Source organism: Parambassis ranga, chromosome 8, assembly GCF_900634625.1.
Source record: "Parambassis ranga chromosome 8, fParRan2.1, whole genome shotgun sequence".
Taxonomy (NCBI): domain Eukaryota; kingdom Metazoa; phylum Chordata; class Actinopteri; family Ambassidae; genus Parambassis; species Parambassis ranga.
Window position 1 is genome coordinate 6932855 of NC_041029.1, and position 18337 is coordinate 6951191.

An 18337-nucleotide genomic window follows, 5' to 3' on the forward strand; every position below is an offset into this window, starting at 1 on the left:
TATTGATTTCACGTGATGTAGCTACACAAAGCTAGACAGTTTCATTAGTCACCAACAAGCTCTTTACCTGTGATGAAGAGGCACTTTAGTCTTTCTACCAGGAGACTCTGGTCTCTGGACTCTGACTCCGGATTAAACGTCATTTTGTTTTCGTTTATGTGCAGTGAGCCTGAATTCATTAAATCATCATTCTTAGTATGATTACTATAACCCTATAACACAAAATGTGTTGTATGACATTTAAATCTCTCTTAAAATTTCTTGTTGTGCATTTGGTTTGGCCTCTTCATAAGACACATTACATGAGTCTGCTGGACACAGGGCCCTCTGACCCCCCTCCGCCGGAGACACATCAGCATACGCGTGGCCCTCAGGCCGCGCGCAGACAGACTGATGTGACCTCAGTGTGGGCTGCAGCACACAACGAGCTAAGCAACAAAAGATGTAGCTGCAGACCCTGTGACAGTACACATGATGGTCAGGTGTGACTGTTCACAGGCTGGTAAAAAAATGACCTCGGAGTGTCCTGGCTCGGCTCGGCTCGGCTCGGCTCTGTTCCCAGCAGCAGCAGCAGCAGCAGGCCGAGCTGCACCATGTCTGCCCGTGTGTCTCAGTCAGATCTGCATCAAAATGAACACTAGTAAAAACCAATGACTCCTGACAGCGTGTGTGTTTGTATCTGTCTGACTCTCAGGCCGCGCACACACCTCGAACTGTTTTAATTCAGTGGCGGTGAAATTTTATTCTGCGCATGATGACGCGTGTGACCGCGCTGCGCGGCGCTCCGCTCGGCTAGCAGCGGCAGCGGCAGGAAGTGTGCTGCTGAAGCGGCGGCAGGGGACAGAGCCAAGAACCAAAAGTCGGTGGTTGAATAGGAGGAGGAAAAAAATATAACCATGCCTAATCCGTGAAAGTTGCGCATTTTGCAACTCCGCGCAGTGCATCGTTCACCGTATGGGCGCAGGAGCCATTTGAGGGGTAAGTGTGGCGCGCAGAACGGCTCTATAACGAGGTTTTCCATCAAAGGGGGGCCGCGGTGTGTTTGTCGAGATCTTTGTGTAGCTCCAGGCTAGCCTGGGGTTGCTGAGGCTAGCTAGGATGCTAACCTCGGCGAGCGACATTTTTTCCCACTCAGAGCAACGAGAATATGTGTCTTGCAAAACTAAATGCTACCTGTTCAGTATTTTTGTGCAACACAGTGCGTGTCTGTTTGTGTGTTTTGTTTGTCATCTGGTTGTTTTGAACTTCCGTTTTACCCCTTTTCTCTCTTTGCGGGGGGTTGCTAACTGATTAGCCAGGCCCCGATGCTAGCGTTAGCTCGACCGTGCTCATTCCTCCTCTTCATGAAATCTATTTTACACCAAGACTGAAATGTCGGGTTTAACGCTGTTGTTGTTTGGCATCGTGTTTAAATTACGATACTCTGATCGGAATTGGGTGAAATGTTCTTGTATGATGTGTTGTGGGGCTAAAATCGGGCTAATGGTGTTAGCTTGGGGAAAATGGCTTGCTGCTTGAAAGCCATTTTCCGATGGAAATGGGGTCTCAGTGAAAGTGGGCTGATGGCTGTAGGTGTTGTCCTGCTCTGCTGGGAGCATCATGTCGGAAAGGCACAGCTACAACCACAGGCGTCTCTACAACAAACCCCTCTGCTATTCTACCCGCTGTTGGTGATGTGGTGTTCGTCCCCCGGTTAAAGTCGGGGAGTGAGCCGAGTGAAATGTCGGCAGGGAAGATGCCCCGCTTTGTCCCGATACATTTAAGCCGAGGCTGAACCCGACCGAGAGGAGACGGGCCAAGGTCAGGCAGCCCCTCTGCGGCCGTGGCTGCATTTCTGTGTCGGATATGCATTCATCACAAACACCAAACGTTAGCGTTACTAATCTGGAGTTAAATGTGCAATCAAATCTCAATAGTTTGCGGCGACCAAAGCCAGGCAGGTGTGTCTAGACCCTGGTTATTTCTGCATCACGCAGACGGATGTTTTCCTTCAGGTTAAATGTGAATTGCGCGGCAGTGTGTGAATAAAGTGCACTTTAATAAGCCAGGCGCGGTTTGTTTACATGATGAGCTCCAAGCTCAGGAAGAGAAAAGTTGGAAGGAAATGTGAAAGGATTGTGATTGGCTGCTGCTCAGAGAGCTGAAACAAATCTGTCTGTGAATGAGATGCTTCATGTCTGAACCACATCAATGCTGACATGTGAAAAGGAGCAAGTGTAAGTGATTGAGATGGAACATTTTTATGTTTTGTGCTGCTTTTTTAAATTTGGAAACAAATGTAAATCATCAGTGTTTCTAAACAGTTACCAGAAAGCAGGCTAAACAGCACGTTTAGAGCCCACAGGGCACGGCTCAGGTGACACTTTTCATTTCTCTCTGTGTTCTCCCATATATCTTTAATAAGTAGATGTTGTTTTTACTAATATATATATATATATTATAACAAACATTAATTAGTTGGGACCCTGGTTGGCTTTTTTTGTGTTATAACTATTTATTTATTGATTATTATTATTTTACAAATTGACCCCTGGGTTTAGAGAAATTGTAATTATTGCTAATGAGATTGACGATCTAAAATAATGAGGCATGTGTTGTTTTTGTGGCTTCCTCTCAACTAGATGGATCTATGTCAGTCAGTCAATTTCACAGCTGCTAGTGATCTTTGGTTTCCTTGTCCTCACATCAAACATCTGGTTATACGCTGCACCTCCCCCATATGTACTTCCAGCACTTCTCCTATTTCTCATTATTAAACATCCCAAACATCTTCCCCATGTGATTATTAAAATGGAAGATTTCTCTTTTGCGATGAATACAGCGTTTTGCAGCTCCACTAACCTTTTTATTATCGTTGTTAGCAATCGCCCTTAAGCTGCTTATCACTGTTTGAAACAATTTTAATGTAAAATGTGAATAAAAAAAGTGAAATGAAACTGAGATATCAAAGAGAGGGGGAAAAAACAAATACCCAGAGAACAGCTTTTAATTTGGGAAATGACTGAAGGGATTATCAGCGTAGTTGGTGAATTTTATTTCACACAGCTGTACTGTAATTCTACTGTACAGCTGTGTACAGTTGAGCCTTTGTCACATTGTCTAGTTAGACCTGTGTCTGTTATATGTCATAATATATATTTTTATATAAACATCACTCACCAGCACTGCTTTATTTGAAATTATGTGTCACAACACAGTGATGTGTGCAGCAGGTTCTCTGCACGGTGTATACAGAGCCATGAGGCACATTAAAGGCACAACAGCACTGCATTGGGCAGAGATTCCTTCTCCAACACAGGAAGACAAATGAATGTTATCACATTATAGCTCAAATTATGTGTGACCAGGGTTGTTGTTATAATGACCCTTTTGACCTATTAAGTATTTTATGAGAGGAATTGACAGTTTTTGAATGGGAGTCTGTGGGAGCATGTAGTGATCATCACTGGTAACCTGTTTAAATTTACAGTACTCTGGTGTTTCTGGCTGTCAGTGTGCATATATATATATGTGTGTGTATAATACTCGCCTAAAAGATCTTCAGCTCCCACACATTTCATTCATTCGGCTTTTTTCATCTTATTTTCCTCTCTGCCATCCCCCTACCTCCTCTGGTTTCCTCTCCTGCCAGTCAAATCCACCTCCACACCTTTATTTTCCACTCTTTCTTTTTTCCCTCTGTGGATGTGTTTTCTCTCTTCCCTCTCTCAAACCCCACAAGCTACCACCCCTCCCCCACCATCCACATCCATGCTGGTTTTGTTGCTTCATGATCTTTTTTTGTATTCAGTTTAACTCTAAATTAGTTTCATTAGTGATCGATTCTTTTCTTAGTCAGCTCTGACTGATTGTATTACACAGTAAAATAAAAAACTAAATAATTCTGTTTTCACGCAATGATCTAGCCGCCTTAGCGTAGCCTGATACCTCGTCACTTTATTCTGACGTGGGCAAAACAATTTGAGGATGGCAGTAACACATTTCCTTAACTGAGAACCACCCTTATTATTTATAAATTATAAAACGAATTATCATGGATAAATTAGGCTAACAGAATAACCTCTAACGCCTGGCGTTTCTGGTTGCTGTGAATTCTCATAAACAACTTGGACTGGTGGCACAATCCACTCCAGACCAACTAACCCCGAACTTGATTTGTAAAACAATGCTCTTCCAAAGTGACTCCACAGTGGTGAGTCTGTGTGGCTCTCAAATTGTGATTCCTCATTGCAGTAGTAAAGAACTTAAACCAGTGCAGGTCAGCAGAAGCAGGATTAGCAGGTTTTAATGTGATCTTTAAGTCAAATTGTGTGAGGAAAATCTCTCTGCAGGAGTTCTCCCTGACTTTGCAGTTTCCGATCTGTGTCATCAGACGGATCCTTGAAAATTATCCGCAGTCCAAAGGGACAGTCTAAATCCTGGTAGTAGTAATAAGATGAACCATGCCACCTGTTGTAATCTGGTGAGCCTGTTAAAATGGACAAGCCTCACTTTAATTACTCTTGTTCTAAAGGATCTATTGATAGAATGTGCCCAAAGGAACTGAAAATGAAGGGATGTTGTAGCAGTCAGGTATAATGGTTTTTTAGAGAATTCAGTGGAAATGTAGTTATGTGGTGGAAAAGTCATTTAAGAAATTGTGCTGTAGTTATTCAATCGATACTAACCATTCTCCTTTTTTTCTTTTTCTAATCTCTTTGGGTGTTGGACTGGTGGTCAGACTGAATAACGTTTAAGGATATTAATTGGATTAATTAACAAAGCTGCTTTTTGAATAAACTTTTTCTTCTTATATCCACAGTGAAACCTCATTGGCTGGTGTGACCCTCCCGACAGGCCCGCCACCCCCCATGGTGGGCCATGATTGGCTGACCCACCACTGACAGCTTTTGGGGAGGAAATGGCCTCTGCCACCACCCTCAGCTGAAGAGCTTAGCCCTCCCAGTCCTCTCCCCCACTACCCTACATCACTGTTCATTGCTCTGTTGTGAACCGTGATTTCCTTCAACCGATTTGCTGTAGAGTACTATGGCAATGCATGATATGAGTCGTGCCAAGGGTTTCCCCTGTAAAGAATGTGATATGGTTTGTCCGAGTACTCCAAGTCTTCTAGAGCATATGAAAGCACATTATCAGCAAGAAGAGACTGGACGTTTTGAGTGTGAACAGTGTGGCCGAATTTACAAGCACGCAGCCAGCCTTGCCAATCATAAAAAGTCTCACGAAGTAGGTTCATTCCAGTGTCCTGTTTGTACACGTACGCTGCCCAATGCGGTAGCTTTGAAGAATCACTTGCGGATCCATACTTTGTCCCCTAGCAGTGCACACGCAGAGGAAGAGAGTGAAGAAGTGCCTGAAGAGCCAGGCCACGACGAGAGGGACTACGGCCTTGCCCAGGACCTCTCAGACGGGTTTGGGCGCTCCCATTTGAACAACAGTGGTATGGGACATAGTGTCCTGCAAGGCCACGACACAGACCACGGAAAAAAAGGGTCCCCTGAATCTGACGACGCTTGGGACAGACCATTCAAGTGTGATCAGTGTGATAGAACCTACCGGCATCACGGTAGCCTGGTGAACCACAAAAAGTGTCACCAGCAAGGAACTTTTAAGTGCGCTGTGTGTTTTAAACAATTTAGCAACCTGGCTGCCCTAAACAGCCACGAGAGAACTCACTCGAAGTTCAAGACCCCTGGCGCATCCATGGTGAGCAGCAGCAGTAGCAGCAGCAGCCTCCATGATTCGGAGCGCAGCGCTGGCACCCAGTCGTCCCAGAGTGATGACACTGGCTCCTGTTTTTGCCATCTGTGCCAGATAGCGCTGCCAAATAAGGCAGACTTTCAGGAGCACATCCTGCTACACAACACCGCCACACCATCACTTGGCCTCCCACGAAGTTTCCCTGGCATTATGCCTCACAACCTGAGTGCGGTTCGATCCCCAGCATACACCCCAACCCTGGGGGATCCTCTACCCCTGCCACCCCTGCCCACTGAAAAAAGAGGTCCCTATGACCCAATAATGGGCCCTCCAGTTAATAATCCCATTTACACATGTGCATACTGTGGCGCAGGACACCCAGATTTAGAGACATTAAAAGTCCACTATCTAACCCATGATCCACACCCAGCCTCACATGGTCAGGACAGCTCGATCCTCAACTCGGACACTCTAAGTTCTGGATCACAGGGCTCTGTGGCTTCTCCATCTGGGGGACGTGTGCCCCAGGCTAATTCTCCAGATGATGGAGAGCGGCGATTTAAGTGTGGGGAATGTGGCAAAAGTTATCGACATGCAGGAAGCCTGGTTAACCACAAACGCTGCCACCAGACGGGCCACTATCAGTGCACCATCTGCTGTAAGCAGTACCCTCACTTGGCTGCTCTGCATAGCCACCTACGAAGCCACAAGGGTCGTCACGCCAACCAGCCTATTAACAATGAAAGCAATGACTGGCTATCTCCAGAGCCACTAACTCTGGACTCTCAGCAGAGCTATGTCCAGGAAGGCAGTGGTGCTACAACACCAATCTCACTGCCAGGAAATCTTGGGGATGCTGCCCACTTTGTACCAGATGGGGGCCACAGCAGTGGGTTAGACTCTCTAGAGTTTCATGATCGTTTTGATGGTAGCTCACTCTCCCAGAGCAATTCTTCTCATCGGCAGGCTGACAGACATGTATGTGCTGACTGTGGAGAGATGTATGGAGATGTGTCTGGCATCAAGTCACACATGTGTCCCAGACGTAGTCAACAGCAGCAGGGCAACATGTCCAATGGTTTTATGGGGAACATGAATTACCACAGCTCAGGCGGAACGTCGCTGACTGCTGGAAGCTCCAGCAGCCTGAAAGAAGGCAGTAGTCAACGACAGTACTCCCAGAGTGGGGGCAAGAGAATGGGGAGCAATGACAAAGATGATGAGGATGATGGAGAAGTTTTTCAGTGCTCAGTGTGTGGCAACCACTATGCCAGCCTCAGGGCCCTCAGGAGCCACCTGCGTAGCCATGCCAACAACCCTACAGGGCCAGGACCATCAAGTCTGGATCAGGACTGGAGGATGATCTGCTCCACCTGTGGCCAGAGCTTCTCCAGAAAGCAGGACCTTCTTAATCACCAGTTAGTCCATGGCCCCCAGAGGCCAGATGGCCCACAAAGTATCGCAGGCAGTTCAACCAATGGCAATGACAAAATGGATGGTCGCAACCACATTTGTGTTGACTGTGGCATGTTTTTTGCTGATCGTCACCACCTTATTACCCACTTGTGCCCCGGGAAGAATCGAGGGAGCTCACTGAGCAAGTCAGGCCTAAATGGAGCAAAAGGGATGTCTGGGGGAGAGGGCGTTGGTGGTGGGGTTGCGGGAGGAAGCCGTGATGTTGGTGGTGATGGACGCAGGGCATTGATTGACCAAAGTGATAAGCCTCATAAATGTGACCAATGCGGACGTGGATACAGACACCCATGCTCACTTCTCAACCACAAGAAATCCCATAAAACCGGTGTTTTCCGCTGCCTGGTGTGCCAGAAACGCTACTACAATCTGCTGGCTCTCAAGAATCACCAAAGGACCCACTTTGACCTAAAAAGGTAAATCTCCTGTCCCCCTTGCTTTCTGATAGATAAAATGTTAACATTCACACAGTGACTGTGCAACTAAATTTATATTATATTATATATATTATATGTTATATTTTATATGTTTAAGGAACAAATAAATTAAAAGATGAAAGTATTTTGAACAAAAATAGTCTAGTGATTGTGGCAGCAGGAGACAGTGTAACCAATTCTGACCATACTCACAAACTGTCTACACCCTGACTATGGGAAGAAACCCACTGCTTTACTGCTGCAACCTGAGTACCTAAACCCTCTAGACATTTAAATTGAATGTACTTTATTGTTATATTGTAGTAGTTCCTTTTTAATGGGAATCCAATTGCAACCTTGCGAATCACTCAAAAAGCAAAATATCTTACTAGCATTTGGTAGTTTGGGCATGAGTGCTGCCTGCATATCTATGCTTACAGTTGAGATTTTTTGATGATCACCACATTCGGTCTCAGTGTTTTACTGTAATTTTCCTTTGACATGAAATGAAATTTGTTTTTTTGTTTTTAAAAGGTTTTTGTTAATTTTTCTTTACCTATTCCCATCCCTGCTGCAGGCACAAGTGCGAAGAATGTGGAAAAGCCTTCAAGATACAGAAGCAGCTGATCAACCACCTTCGTCTCCATGAGGAACACCGGGCCAAAGGACTTGTTCGGACTGGTCCCAATGGTTCCCGATTCCAGCAGCCTGATCCATCTCAGATGCAGACTATGAGAGGAGAGTCATCAAAGGCCCAGGTAATGGGGGTGAAATACAGCCATCAAGGGTTCAAAAAGCCCTACTCTTCAGCTGGCACTTCCAGGCCCCAGAAGTTTGACCCCGCTGAAACAGGACGGCGGCCTTTTGCCTGTGAAGAATGTGGGAAGACGTACCGCCATGCAGGCAGCCTAGCAAATCACAAGAACCTTCACAAAATTGGGGAGTATCACTGCAATGTTTGCAATTCTACATACCCCAACAGGCTTGCAATGAAAAACCACCTTCGCCTCCATTTTGCTCAGAAAAAGCACAACTGCCAAGAATGCGGCAAGGGCTTCCGCACTCAGAGGCAGCTTGCTACCCACACTACAGCAGGCCTGTGTAAAGGCCCACAGGGTCCTGGTGCCCAGATGGATTTTGAGTGTGATGGCTGCTGTGAAGGCTTTGCTACAGCTGAAGAGCTTGCAGCTCATGATTGCCCTGCCCAGCACCTGCCTTCATCCTCTACACCAAACACCTCCACCAACATCACCATGGAGAGAAGTTCTGTGGACCCTGACTCTGACGAGAGACCCTATGTCTGTGACCTATGCAGCTGTGCCTACAAGCACGCTAGCTCCTTGCTGAACCACAAGCACACTCACAAGACGGGCAACTTCCGATGCAACTTCTGTGACAAACCCTACACCAACTACATGGCACTACGCAACCACATGCGGATCCATACACAACGGAAAAAGCACATCTGCCACACCTGTGGGAAAGCTTTCCGGCTGGCCAGGTTCCTCCGCAACCACCAGAAGGTCCACGAGGAGGGTGCCACCCCCTTCGGCTGCCCTTCATGTGGGAAGAGTTTCCAGGGGAGGTCCGGTCTGGCCAGGCATCGCTGCGGGGACAACCAGGTAGGCATGGAAGTCAGAAGGAAGGCCACTGCGTCCACGGGAGAGGGCGAAGAGTGTCGGTACACGTGAGTTCTCAACAGTTGTTTGTGATTCTTCGAAGTTGAAAAAACAAATAGTGAAGATAAAATTAGTCCTCTACATGTCTATTACAGGTATATGATCTCCAATCCGGCTTCCTTGGGACCATACGCGTGCCGGAATTCGGATTTTTCTGAAGTTTGGACAAATTGAATTAGTGGAGAGACCAGATAAGTCAACCCCGTTTGCTTTCAGTTAGCATATATCACACATTTTAGTTTTTTAGGCTACCTTCAATTTTATCATTCATGTTTAGATATATTTATTTCATGCTCTGTTTTTAGAAATCTTTGACACAGATTGCAGTAGTATTTTCTGTGTAGTGTAAATTAAAGCATTGATGTTGTGTGTTCCTTGCTCTTGTTTTGACTTTGATTGTAGTCTTTGATTTGTTTTGTTGTTTTGTTTGTTTTGATACTAGCCAGTTATTAGACTAGAGAGGGCTGTTGTCATTTTGATGTCTGAAAGGGAAGATTAGGGAGTATTTGGAGCTAGCTGCACTGCACACCTCCAGAGGTCATCATTCTTTATTATTACACCACATTAGCTGCTATAACTGACACGGTAGAGGTTCTTTGGGCATTTGGGCATGTTTGATAGATTTCTCAACACTACATTCAGAATTTAGCAGTCATCCTAAAGATGGCAGAGGTAGCAGGTCTTTGAAAATGTTCAGATGTGGACTAGTGTTGTTTGATTTGTGCAGTGCAGGAAGCAGCAGATGCCTCCCAGTTCCCTCCATGAATCACAGCTTGTCACAGTTTGTCCATAGTTTCTCCCATGTCTCTCTCTCCCCCACCCACCCAACTTGCAATCCTCTCCCCTATAACCTATCTAAAAAAAAATTGGTACACCACTTTGTAGTTCTGTTCTTTAAAAGCTTTGAGCCGGATTTCAGATCATATACCTGTATGTAAAATGTCTTAGCTGATGAGTAGTTAAAGGTAATTTTAAAGAAAGAGTGGTAACCAGTAACTGAGATTAATTTGGCTAGAAGAGTAAAATATCACATCCATGTCATGTTATTAATCTTGATTTTTTTTCTCTTTCTGCCCCTTTCTCCTCCCTCTCATCCCCCTCCCTGTTTTTCTTTTTGTCTCTGCACAGATGTGATCAGTGTGGCCGTTCTTACCGCCATGCCAGCTCCCTCCTCAACCACAAAAACACCCACACTGTCGGCATCTACCACTGTGCTGTGTGCCTCAAGACCTATTCCAATCTGCTTGCCCTGAAGAACCATCGCCGTATCCACTCTGAGACTCGGCGCCACCGCTGCCACGACTGTGGGAAAGCCTTTCGAGTTTCTTCTCAGCTCTATAACCACCGACGTGTCCACCAAAAACAGCGTGAGCTGACCTGCCGGTCCTGCCAACGAGCGTTTCCCACACAGGCCAGCTTCAGGCTCCACATGGAGATCACCCACGGCCAGACACCACAGCCCCGCCAGCCCAGAACCCAGCAGCCCCGTCCAGGTGGCTCCCAGGAGCTGGGCTGGGGGTCAGGCCTGGACCTCACTTTGATGCAAGAGCAAGGACTCAACCCCAGCAGTATGGCCAAAGCCCGTAGCCGAGGGGGCAGCAGTGAGGTCTTGAAGTCCCATGTCTGTGACCAGTGTGGCCGGTCTTACCGCCACGCAAGCTCCCTGCTCAACCACAAGAACAGCCACAAGACTGGGACTTACTTTTGCAACTCCTGTCAGAAGGAGTTCCCCAATCTGATGTCCCTTAAGAACCACCGGCGCATACACACCGAGCCCAAACGCTACCAGTGTCCTGACTGTGGGAAGTCCTTCCGGGTCTCCACCCAACTCATTTGCCACCGCCGCATCCACACCAAGGAAAAGCCGTTTTCCTGCCAGCAGTGTGACAAACACTTTTCCTCCAAGTCCAACCTGAGGCACCACATGAAGGTGCACTGGAGCAGCTCAACGGCGCCCCCTCCCATGGCCATGGGTGCGCCCAACTTCCTGGGTATGCCCGGCGGCCCCTTCATATAAGCTAAGGGATGAGGGTGGTGGGTGGTGGTTGGGGGGGAGGGCAGTCACATGCCAAGGTTTCTGGAGGTGCCAAAATGTAGCCTAAAGTTTCTCCTGCTCATCCTCCTCGTTCTTCATTTCCATGTGTGACTGTGGTGTGTGTGGAGGACAGGCTGCATGACAACATAAACTGACAACAGGAGCAAAACAGAACACGGACGCTGCACACACACACTCGCACACACACAAACACAGAGGACTAAAAATGGAGGACGCACACACACTCTTGCTCCCTTCCTCCTTGTGAGGTCCCAGCCTCCTTGCGAGTCTGGTTGTCCCCCCACAGACTGACAGGCAGACTGGACTGTAGACAGACACAATGTAGTTTTTATTAACTGCATGGACTTCACTACACCTGCCTTACTCCCTGCTGCATGTTGCCCTGTAAAGCTGACCTCCTCAGACGCTTCTAACTGTGGACGTGGGCCACTTACAGCTGCAGTGACAGAGCTGTACCAGGACTGATTCATAAAGCCTGTTTATAGAGACTCTTTGGTCCTGTGCTGGTGACTGGTGGAAGCTTTGAGAGTCCACTTGAATGCGTGAGGGAGTCTGATGCTTGTTTTAAAGTGTCCATTTTAATCCCAGGAGCTGACTGGTCCACTGTTGCGGTTCGTTTCTCTGTTTTCTCCTGTTTCTGATGGTGTTTTTAGGGAGTTTTGTCTGGATGAAATGTTTTTGTGACCTTTGTCACAGTGTTTTTAATCCATATTCAGATGGAGTCCGTCTACACAAACTGTTTTTAATAACCAACACGTAGGGCCAGCAGACTTTGGTTTGGTTTGTATTTTGTACCTTCATGTGTTGGTGGGAGGCAGCGATGACTTGTGGGAACGTTTAGGACCGAAGATGGACACTTTTATGGCTGCTTTAAATGTGTGTCTTCTCTGTGTGTGTGTGTGTGTGTGTGTGTGTGTGTGTGTGTGTGTGCGCACCAAGATAAGCCTAATATTCTTGTAGCTTCTCTGACAGACCACTTCCGACATCTCATTCACACATGTGGACTCGGAACACAAGAACCCAACACTGTTTACCATGAGCTGATGGCTAGTTTAATTTCACTTATATGAGGGGCTTTGGTGACCTGTTATTTTAATGTTTTATATATATTATTTACATATCGAATCCCTTATTTAAACTTTTAATATTTTTAGTTTGTCCTAATTTATATTTCATCTGTTTTGTAGAACTAAACATATAATGTAATATTTATTCACAGTTAAATGGTGATTTCAGGGTCCAATCAGCCGGTGTCCTGAAACCACAGTGTTTCACTATACGTTCCATCCTTGCTCATTGCCGCGCTATAATTTGGCTGTGACAGACGAGACAGTGGAAATACATGTCATGTAGTTGGTGTAGTCAATATTTCCTTAATATTTGTTGTTGCTGCAGGTCACAGGTTCCGTAACACCAGCACCAAAGTTAACCAAACGTGGAACACACTGGACATGAGATTAATGTTTAAACGCAGGACATGTCATTCCTGCTGGTAATTTTGCATTTTTTCTAAACTTTAAATAGTTTCACACAGTCTTTGCTTTTCAAGTGTTCAGACACATAATCAGTGTTAATTGGCTGCAGTGTACAAGATTTCTAAAAATCAGTATGTGCAGCTTTAGCCATAGATAACAGATGACAAGTGGTGCTCTGCCCAAATGTCAGAAGCTGAGCACAAAGTGTTATTAAGGTCACATTAAGTTCTGAACACTTGTGGACAAAGAGAAGAACCGTTACAGCTCTAATAAATAAAACATCAGAACAGAATCTGCAGCTTTAAAAGAACAAAACAATCAACTGTTCAGTAAGGAAAACAGTCCAACCAGGGAATCGAGGAGGTTTGTGGTTCACTGCTCGATCTCCTGGTTTAGTTTTGAGTCCACATGTGTGAACGGGAGGTGATAATCTGTGGCTGGTCTCTTCCTCTGGCTCTGGTGTGTCTCAGATCCCACTGAAAAAAGGAAAAGAAGGTGTAAAGAAAGGTGTATATTGTTGGGCCTGGGGAATTCTGTCTGTTTGCTCCTGTATCTTAATCATTGTTCGACTGTATCTGCAGTTTTTTAAGAAGGAAAAAAGAAGACAGATCATGTAGTAATGCATTTATTTATATGATGATGATGATGATTATTATTATTATTAACACTTGTAATGGACAGCGCTAGTCTTTAGGATGTGTGAGTTTAGTTGATGTTGATGTAAACACCCCCATCCTCTACCCACAATGCCCCTGTTCTGTGGAGCCAGTAAACTGTTACAGACTCCACCAAGACTCTGCCGTGTTCTACTGAGGAACTGAAACACGGTGGAAACGTCTTCTTGCCTTCTTTTACCAGGTGATGTTGTGACGGTCTTTCTTAGCCGAGCCTTCCCGTCATCCTCCTCTTCTTCATATTTATCTTCACTGCCCTCCCTCCTCCTTCCCCCTCATCAGAAATCAAACTGAAAGGGACACCTCGGTGCAGTCAGTCCTCATCAATGAACCTTTTTTATGTTACACTTTATGGTAACCTCTTGTATTTATTGGTGTTTTTTTTTTCCTTTTTATTTAATTGCATTGTTTTTGGACTGTTGGAACCCTCTGTGTGTGTTTTGAAGAACACAGTTCGTCAGCGTTTTCAGGAGCACTGGTGCTAGTTTTAAAAAAGAAAAAGATAAAAAGTGAAAGCCGTGCAGTGACCGTCAAGTGCTGTAGGAGTCCATGTGATCTAGAACACAGAAATAATAACTGTACATTCTCTATTTTTATTTTGCCGTTCTTTTCCTCCACCACGGTTGTTTTTCTTTGGACACTGTCCTGCCTGCATTTCAAGTAGTTTTTAGAAGAGAAGGAAAAGAAGATTGGTTTGGAGCAACTATAACCCCCTTTTTTTGTTTTGAAGTTCTAACTCTTTGTTTCCATGCATATATATGTAATGCTTACTATACACTTTTATAAACTATGTTTTGATAATTCATTTCTTAACAGAAAAAAACTTGTCCATATACTATAACCCTTACTGCTGAGTACTGAAAATAAATAGCTGAAAAAACAGCCAGAGGTCAGTGTTTTCAATCTGTTCTTCTGTGTTCAACCTCAGGAATTCTGCAAGGAACATTTCAAAATAAAAGCAGCACAGGCTAAATTATGTTGAGAGAAAATGATGCTTTATCGATCATTGTGGGGAAGTTAAGGTAGAAAATATGCCTCGTAACTATTTTCTATGTTAAACTTGCAGAATCCCTGAAATTAGACAGACTGCTATGTTCACCACGGTCCCACTGTATTATAGTGCATATTTGAAATATGTCCTCTATAGTCTTTCTTCACATTATTCAGATGTTAAAGTGGCAGATTATTCACATTCTGTGCCCTAGTGGCAGCACACACACACACATTATCGATCTGGTTTATTCAGCATGATGTTTTCAGCTTTTAATAATACAATTGTGTATTCCTGTGTTATTCTGCTAGTAATTTTAAATGTGTAGAAATATTTGACCCATATTTCACGTGAGGGTCTTCTAATGGATGGGTTAGAATTATTATTATTTTTAGTCTTTGGTCAAAAGACACTGCAACAATTACAGAAACAAAGGCTTAATGTAATATTAGTATGATACATGCTTCAGTTCTGTAGATGATTGACTTGACCTTTGACCCCCACACCGCACAATGTTTGATTTATTTATTCACACTTTGATTTTGACTCAAATGACAGGAAGTAACGCTCTTGGGCGTCTCATGGTCTGAGATTCACTTCAACCAGGTCATGAGAAAAATTTATGACTCTGATCTGACACACTGCCCCCCCGCTCTGACAGAATCACACTGCAGCCTGAACCCGGCTCGAGTTTATCTGAACTGAAACCCTCATGTTTCTCTTCTCTCAGATCTGAGTCCGATGGTTTCGAGAAGCGGCTCCAGGAGCTTCGTGTGCAATCAGTGCGGCCGGTCTTACCGCCACGCCAGTTCCCTGCTCAACCACAAGAACAGCCACAAGACCGGGACCTACTTCTGCACCCTCTGCCAGAAGGAGTTCCCCAACCTGATGTCATATAAGAACCACCGGCGCATTCACATCGAGCCCAAACGCTACCAGTGTCCTGAGTGTGGAAAGTCCTTCCGGGTGTCCACGGCTCTCATCTCCCACTGCCGCATCCACACTAAGGAGAAGCCGTTCTCCTGCCAGCAGTGTGACAAACACTTTTCCTCCAAGTCCAACCTGAGGCACCACATGAAGGTGCACTGGAGAGGGACGTCGCTGTCCAGAGGGACATCATCCGCCTTCCACAGTGTCCCCTCCAGGCCTTTCTAAACTCTCAATGGACCAAAAGCATCAACACACCAGTTTTAATCATCCTATAAATGAGCTGAACAGCCGGCTGTGAGTTTTAACCACAACAGACGTGTGACAGCATTTCCTGCTCCTGTCACATGTAGTCAAACGTTGAGTTTTTGTGGTGAGACGGTGCCCAAAGCTCCTCAGATTTTCTTCTATGGTTTCTTTACGGTCAGCTCCTTTCCTTTTTCCACTTTGATTCACTGCCAGACACAGACCTCTGTGTGTTCCTGTGGACACTGGACAGGAGTCTTTGGTCCATTTGGACCGCCTGTCAGTGGCACAGTGATAGACAGTATGACTGCAGGTTCACAGACCTCTGGCTAATCTGCAGCCAGGAACAGGATTATAGATCTTTTCTTTTGTAGCTCTGACAGTTTTCAGTTTTTATACTGCAGAGGATGAAAACTGTTGTGTTTTTCTGGATGTTTCTATGTTTGTCAATCTTTTACTGAAGCCCTCACTGTTCTCTAAAGGAGTGTTGACAAAAAAAAAACTTGTTGAAGTGGTGTATAAACTTTTAAAGAATGTTCATCTCTTCCTTCTTCCTGTTGGACGGCCATTTTCCTCAGTGATTTCACTGAGATTCAGGAGCTGGACAACCTGGCCTGAGTTCTGGAAGGAACAAATCTGCTATGGAGGCGAATTTACTTCTAATTATATATAATCCTCTTACATATGTATGAAATCTGCTTTATACATAGATTACACATCAGGTTATTTTTGGCAGACTTATATATTAAAAAACACCTGACTACACTTCATCAGATGAGATTAGAATGAGGGACTTTCTTAGCAACATCTAAATTTAAATATAAAAACATTCCAACAAACTATGAGAAAGTCTCTGTAACATAATCAGTGCAGGTCTTAGTCCTGAAAGTGATACATCCTCATAACAGAAAGGTTCTAATTTTGAGATTCATTAATTTAAAATTTTTTTAAAAAAGATGGCCGCCCTTAGATCAACATTGGGACATTTTTCTCATGGTGGGTTTCTATCGTGGATGAAGCTGCTGTCGGGGGCTAACAGACATCCTGACACCAGACTCCTTCGTCTGCATCACCTCGTGTGTGTGTGTAGTCACTTGTATTTTCTGACTCTGTGCCTGATATCTTACATATTAGATAGTTAAAGGGTTGTTAAAGATGATTGTGTGTCCTCAGCTGTCACTCGGTTTTCACTTCACAGACATCTATTTTTTTAACCACGAGACACAAAATTCTGTTAAGATCCAGCCACACATGGAAACACTGGACTCTTCCTAACTTATCTCAGATAATAACCCTGTTTTTTTTAATGACTGGCGTCATGTCAGAATAATCTCTTTTTTTTAAACTGGGGATGCAAAATGGCTCGGAGGAAGGTGACCTGTAGAAACGTAGCAGTAGAGTCTTGGTGCTGTTTGATGATGTATCGTCACTGTAACCTTTATATGCAGTATAATGATGATATCTGTAGAATGCCTTCATTTCTATTTACCTGTCATAACCTGATGTTGATGAAATGAAACCGTCAATTAGAATAATGTGTGTTTGGTTTTTTATTGTTATGCATAGCTGCACACTGGAATTTCATTTCAAAGGTAGGGTAGGAGATTTTGAAAACTCAGTTGAGTTGAGTCAGCCAGATTTCGAAAGTAAACACACACCCCTTTCTCTCGGAGCTCAACCCGAAGCCACGCCTCCAATCACATGGACGCGCATTACCTGAAGACCAGCTGTGGTCTGTGACTTCGGCCATCATGCACGTACCTCTCTGGTTTGCACAGAGCAGGAAGAGAGTGACAACCAGCCAATACTGTGCGCAGGGTCCACCCGGAGGATTATCTAATGTTCTTAGTGTTTTATAGCTTATAGCTATATAGCTATAGCACAGATGATTCATATTCTTCGTTTTAAAGCGAAACTGCCAAACTAATTGGTTGCTGTCGGACTGTAAAGAGAAGTTACACTAATTTAACAAAAAGCGCATCAGAATGAAATCTCCTACCCTACCTTTAACTTACTGTAATAACACAGACAGGAGCCTAGTGCTGGCAGCTTGTTTCAAACTTTATAACACTGAACAGCTAGCAGGAGTGTGTGTGTGTTATTCGTTCAAATGAGAGGAGTGAGGCTGCTCTTTAAGTGCATCCAGGCAGGAGGAGAATCATGGCCGTCGCTCAACCATAACAAGGAGTCTGTGTGCATCCAAGAGTAATGTCTAAAAGTTTGTCCTAACATGATGATGGGGTAGGGGAATTTGTGTTGGACCGCCATCTTTATCAGGATTCTTAGTAGCTTCCTGCATCACTGTTGGTGGGTTTGAGCCGGGAGGACAGCAGTGTAGACATGACATCTCACTCTGCACGTCAGATGATCATGGAGTGTGCTTCCTTAGGTTCCTTCACACAAACAGCAGTAATCTGTGATCAGCTGCAGCTCCCATTACCCAAACTGTTTACATCTGTGTTCACTCACCTGCTCGCTCAGGCCTGTGTGTCAGACACCTGTGAGGTTTACACAGAGGGGTCCTTTCTGTCTTTATGCTTCATTTCTTTTTTACTCAAATCACAAAAAAAGCTGAAATAAATAAATATAAGAGTTCTATGTGTCATTAAAGAGATAAAGACGAGCCATATTGCATGCTTTTAATTTGAAATATCAGTTGAATGTGTTGAAATTCATTACAAGGAAGTGGGATTATGATGG

At 44.7% G+C, this 18337-nt stretch overlaps 1 protein-coding gene across 1 annotated transcript; it reads left to right on the plus strand.

Moving 5' to 3' along the window:
* The first annotated feature begins 802 nt into the window (after window positions 1-802).
* LOC114440011 (zinc finger protein 646) lies at window positions 803-16573 on the plus strand. Its single transcript, XM_028412230.1, has 5 exons — window positions 803-978; window positions 4802-7589; window positions 8167-9276; window positions 10397-11259; window positions 15195-16573. The coding sequence occupies exons 2-5, from the start codon at window positions 5029-5031 to the stop codon at window positions 15617-15619; spliced, it is 4959 nt and encodes a 1652-aa protein (XP_028268031.1). The 5' UTR covers window positions 803-978; window positions 4802-5028; the 3' UTR covers window positions 15620-16573.
* Window positions 16574-18337: the final 1764 nt, after the last annotated feature.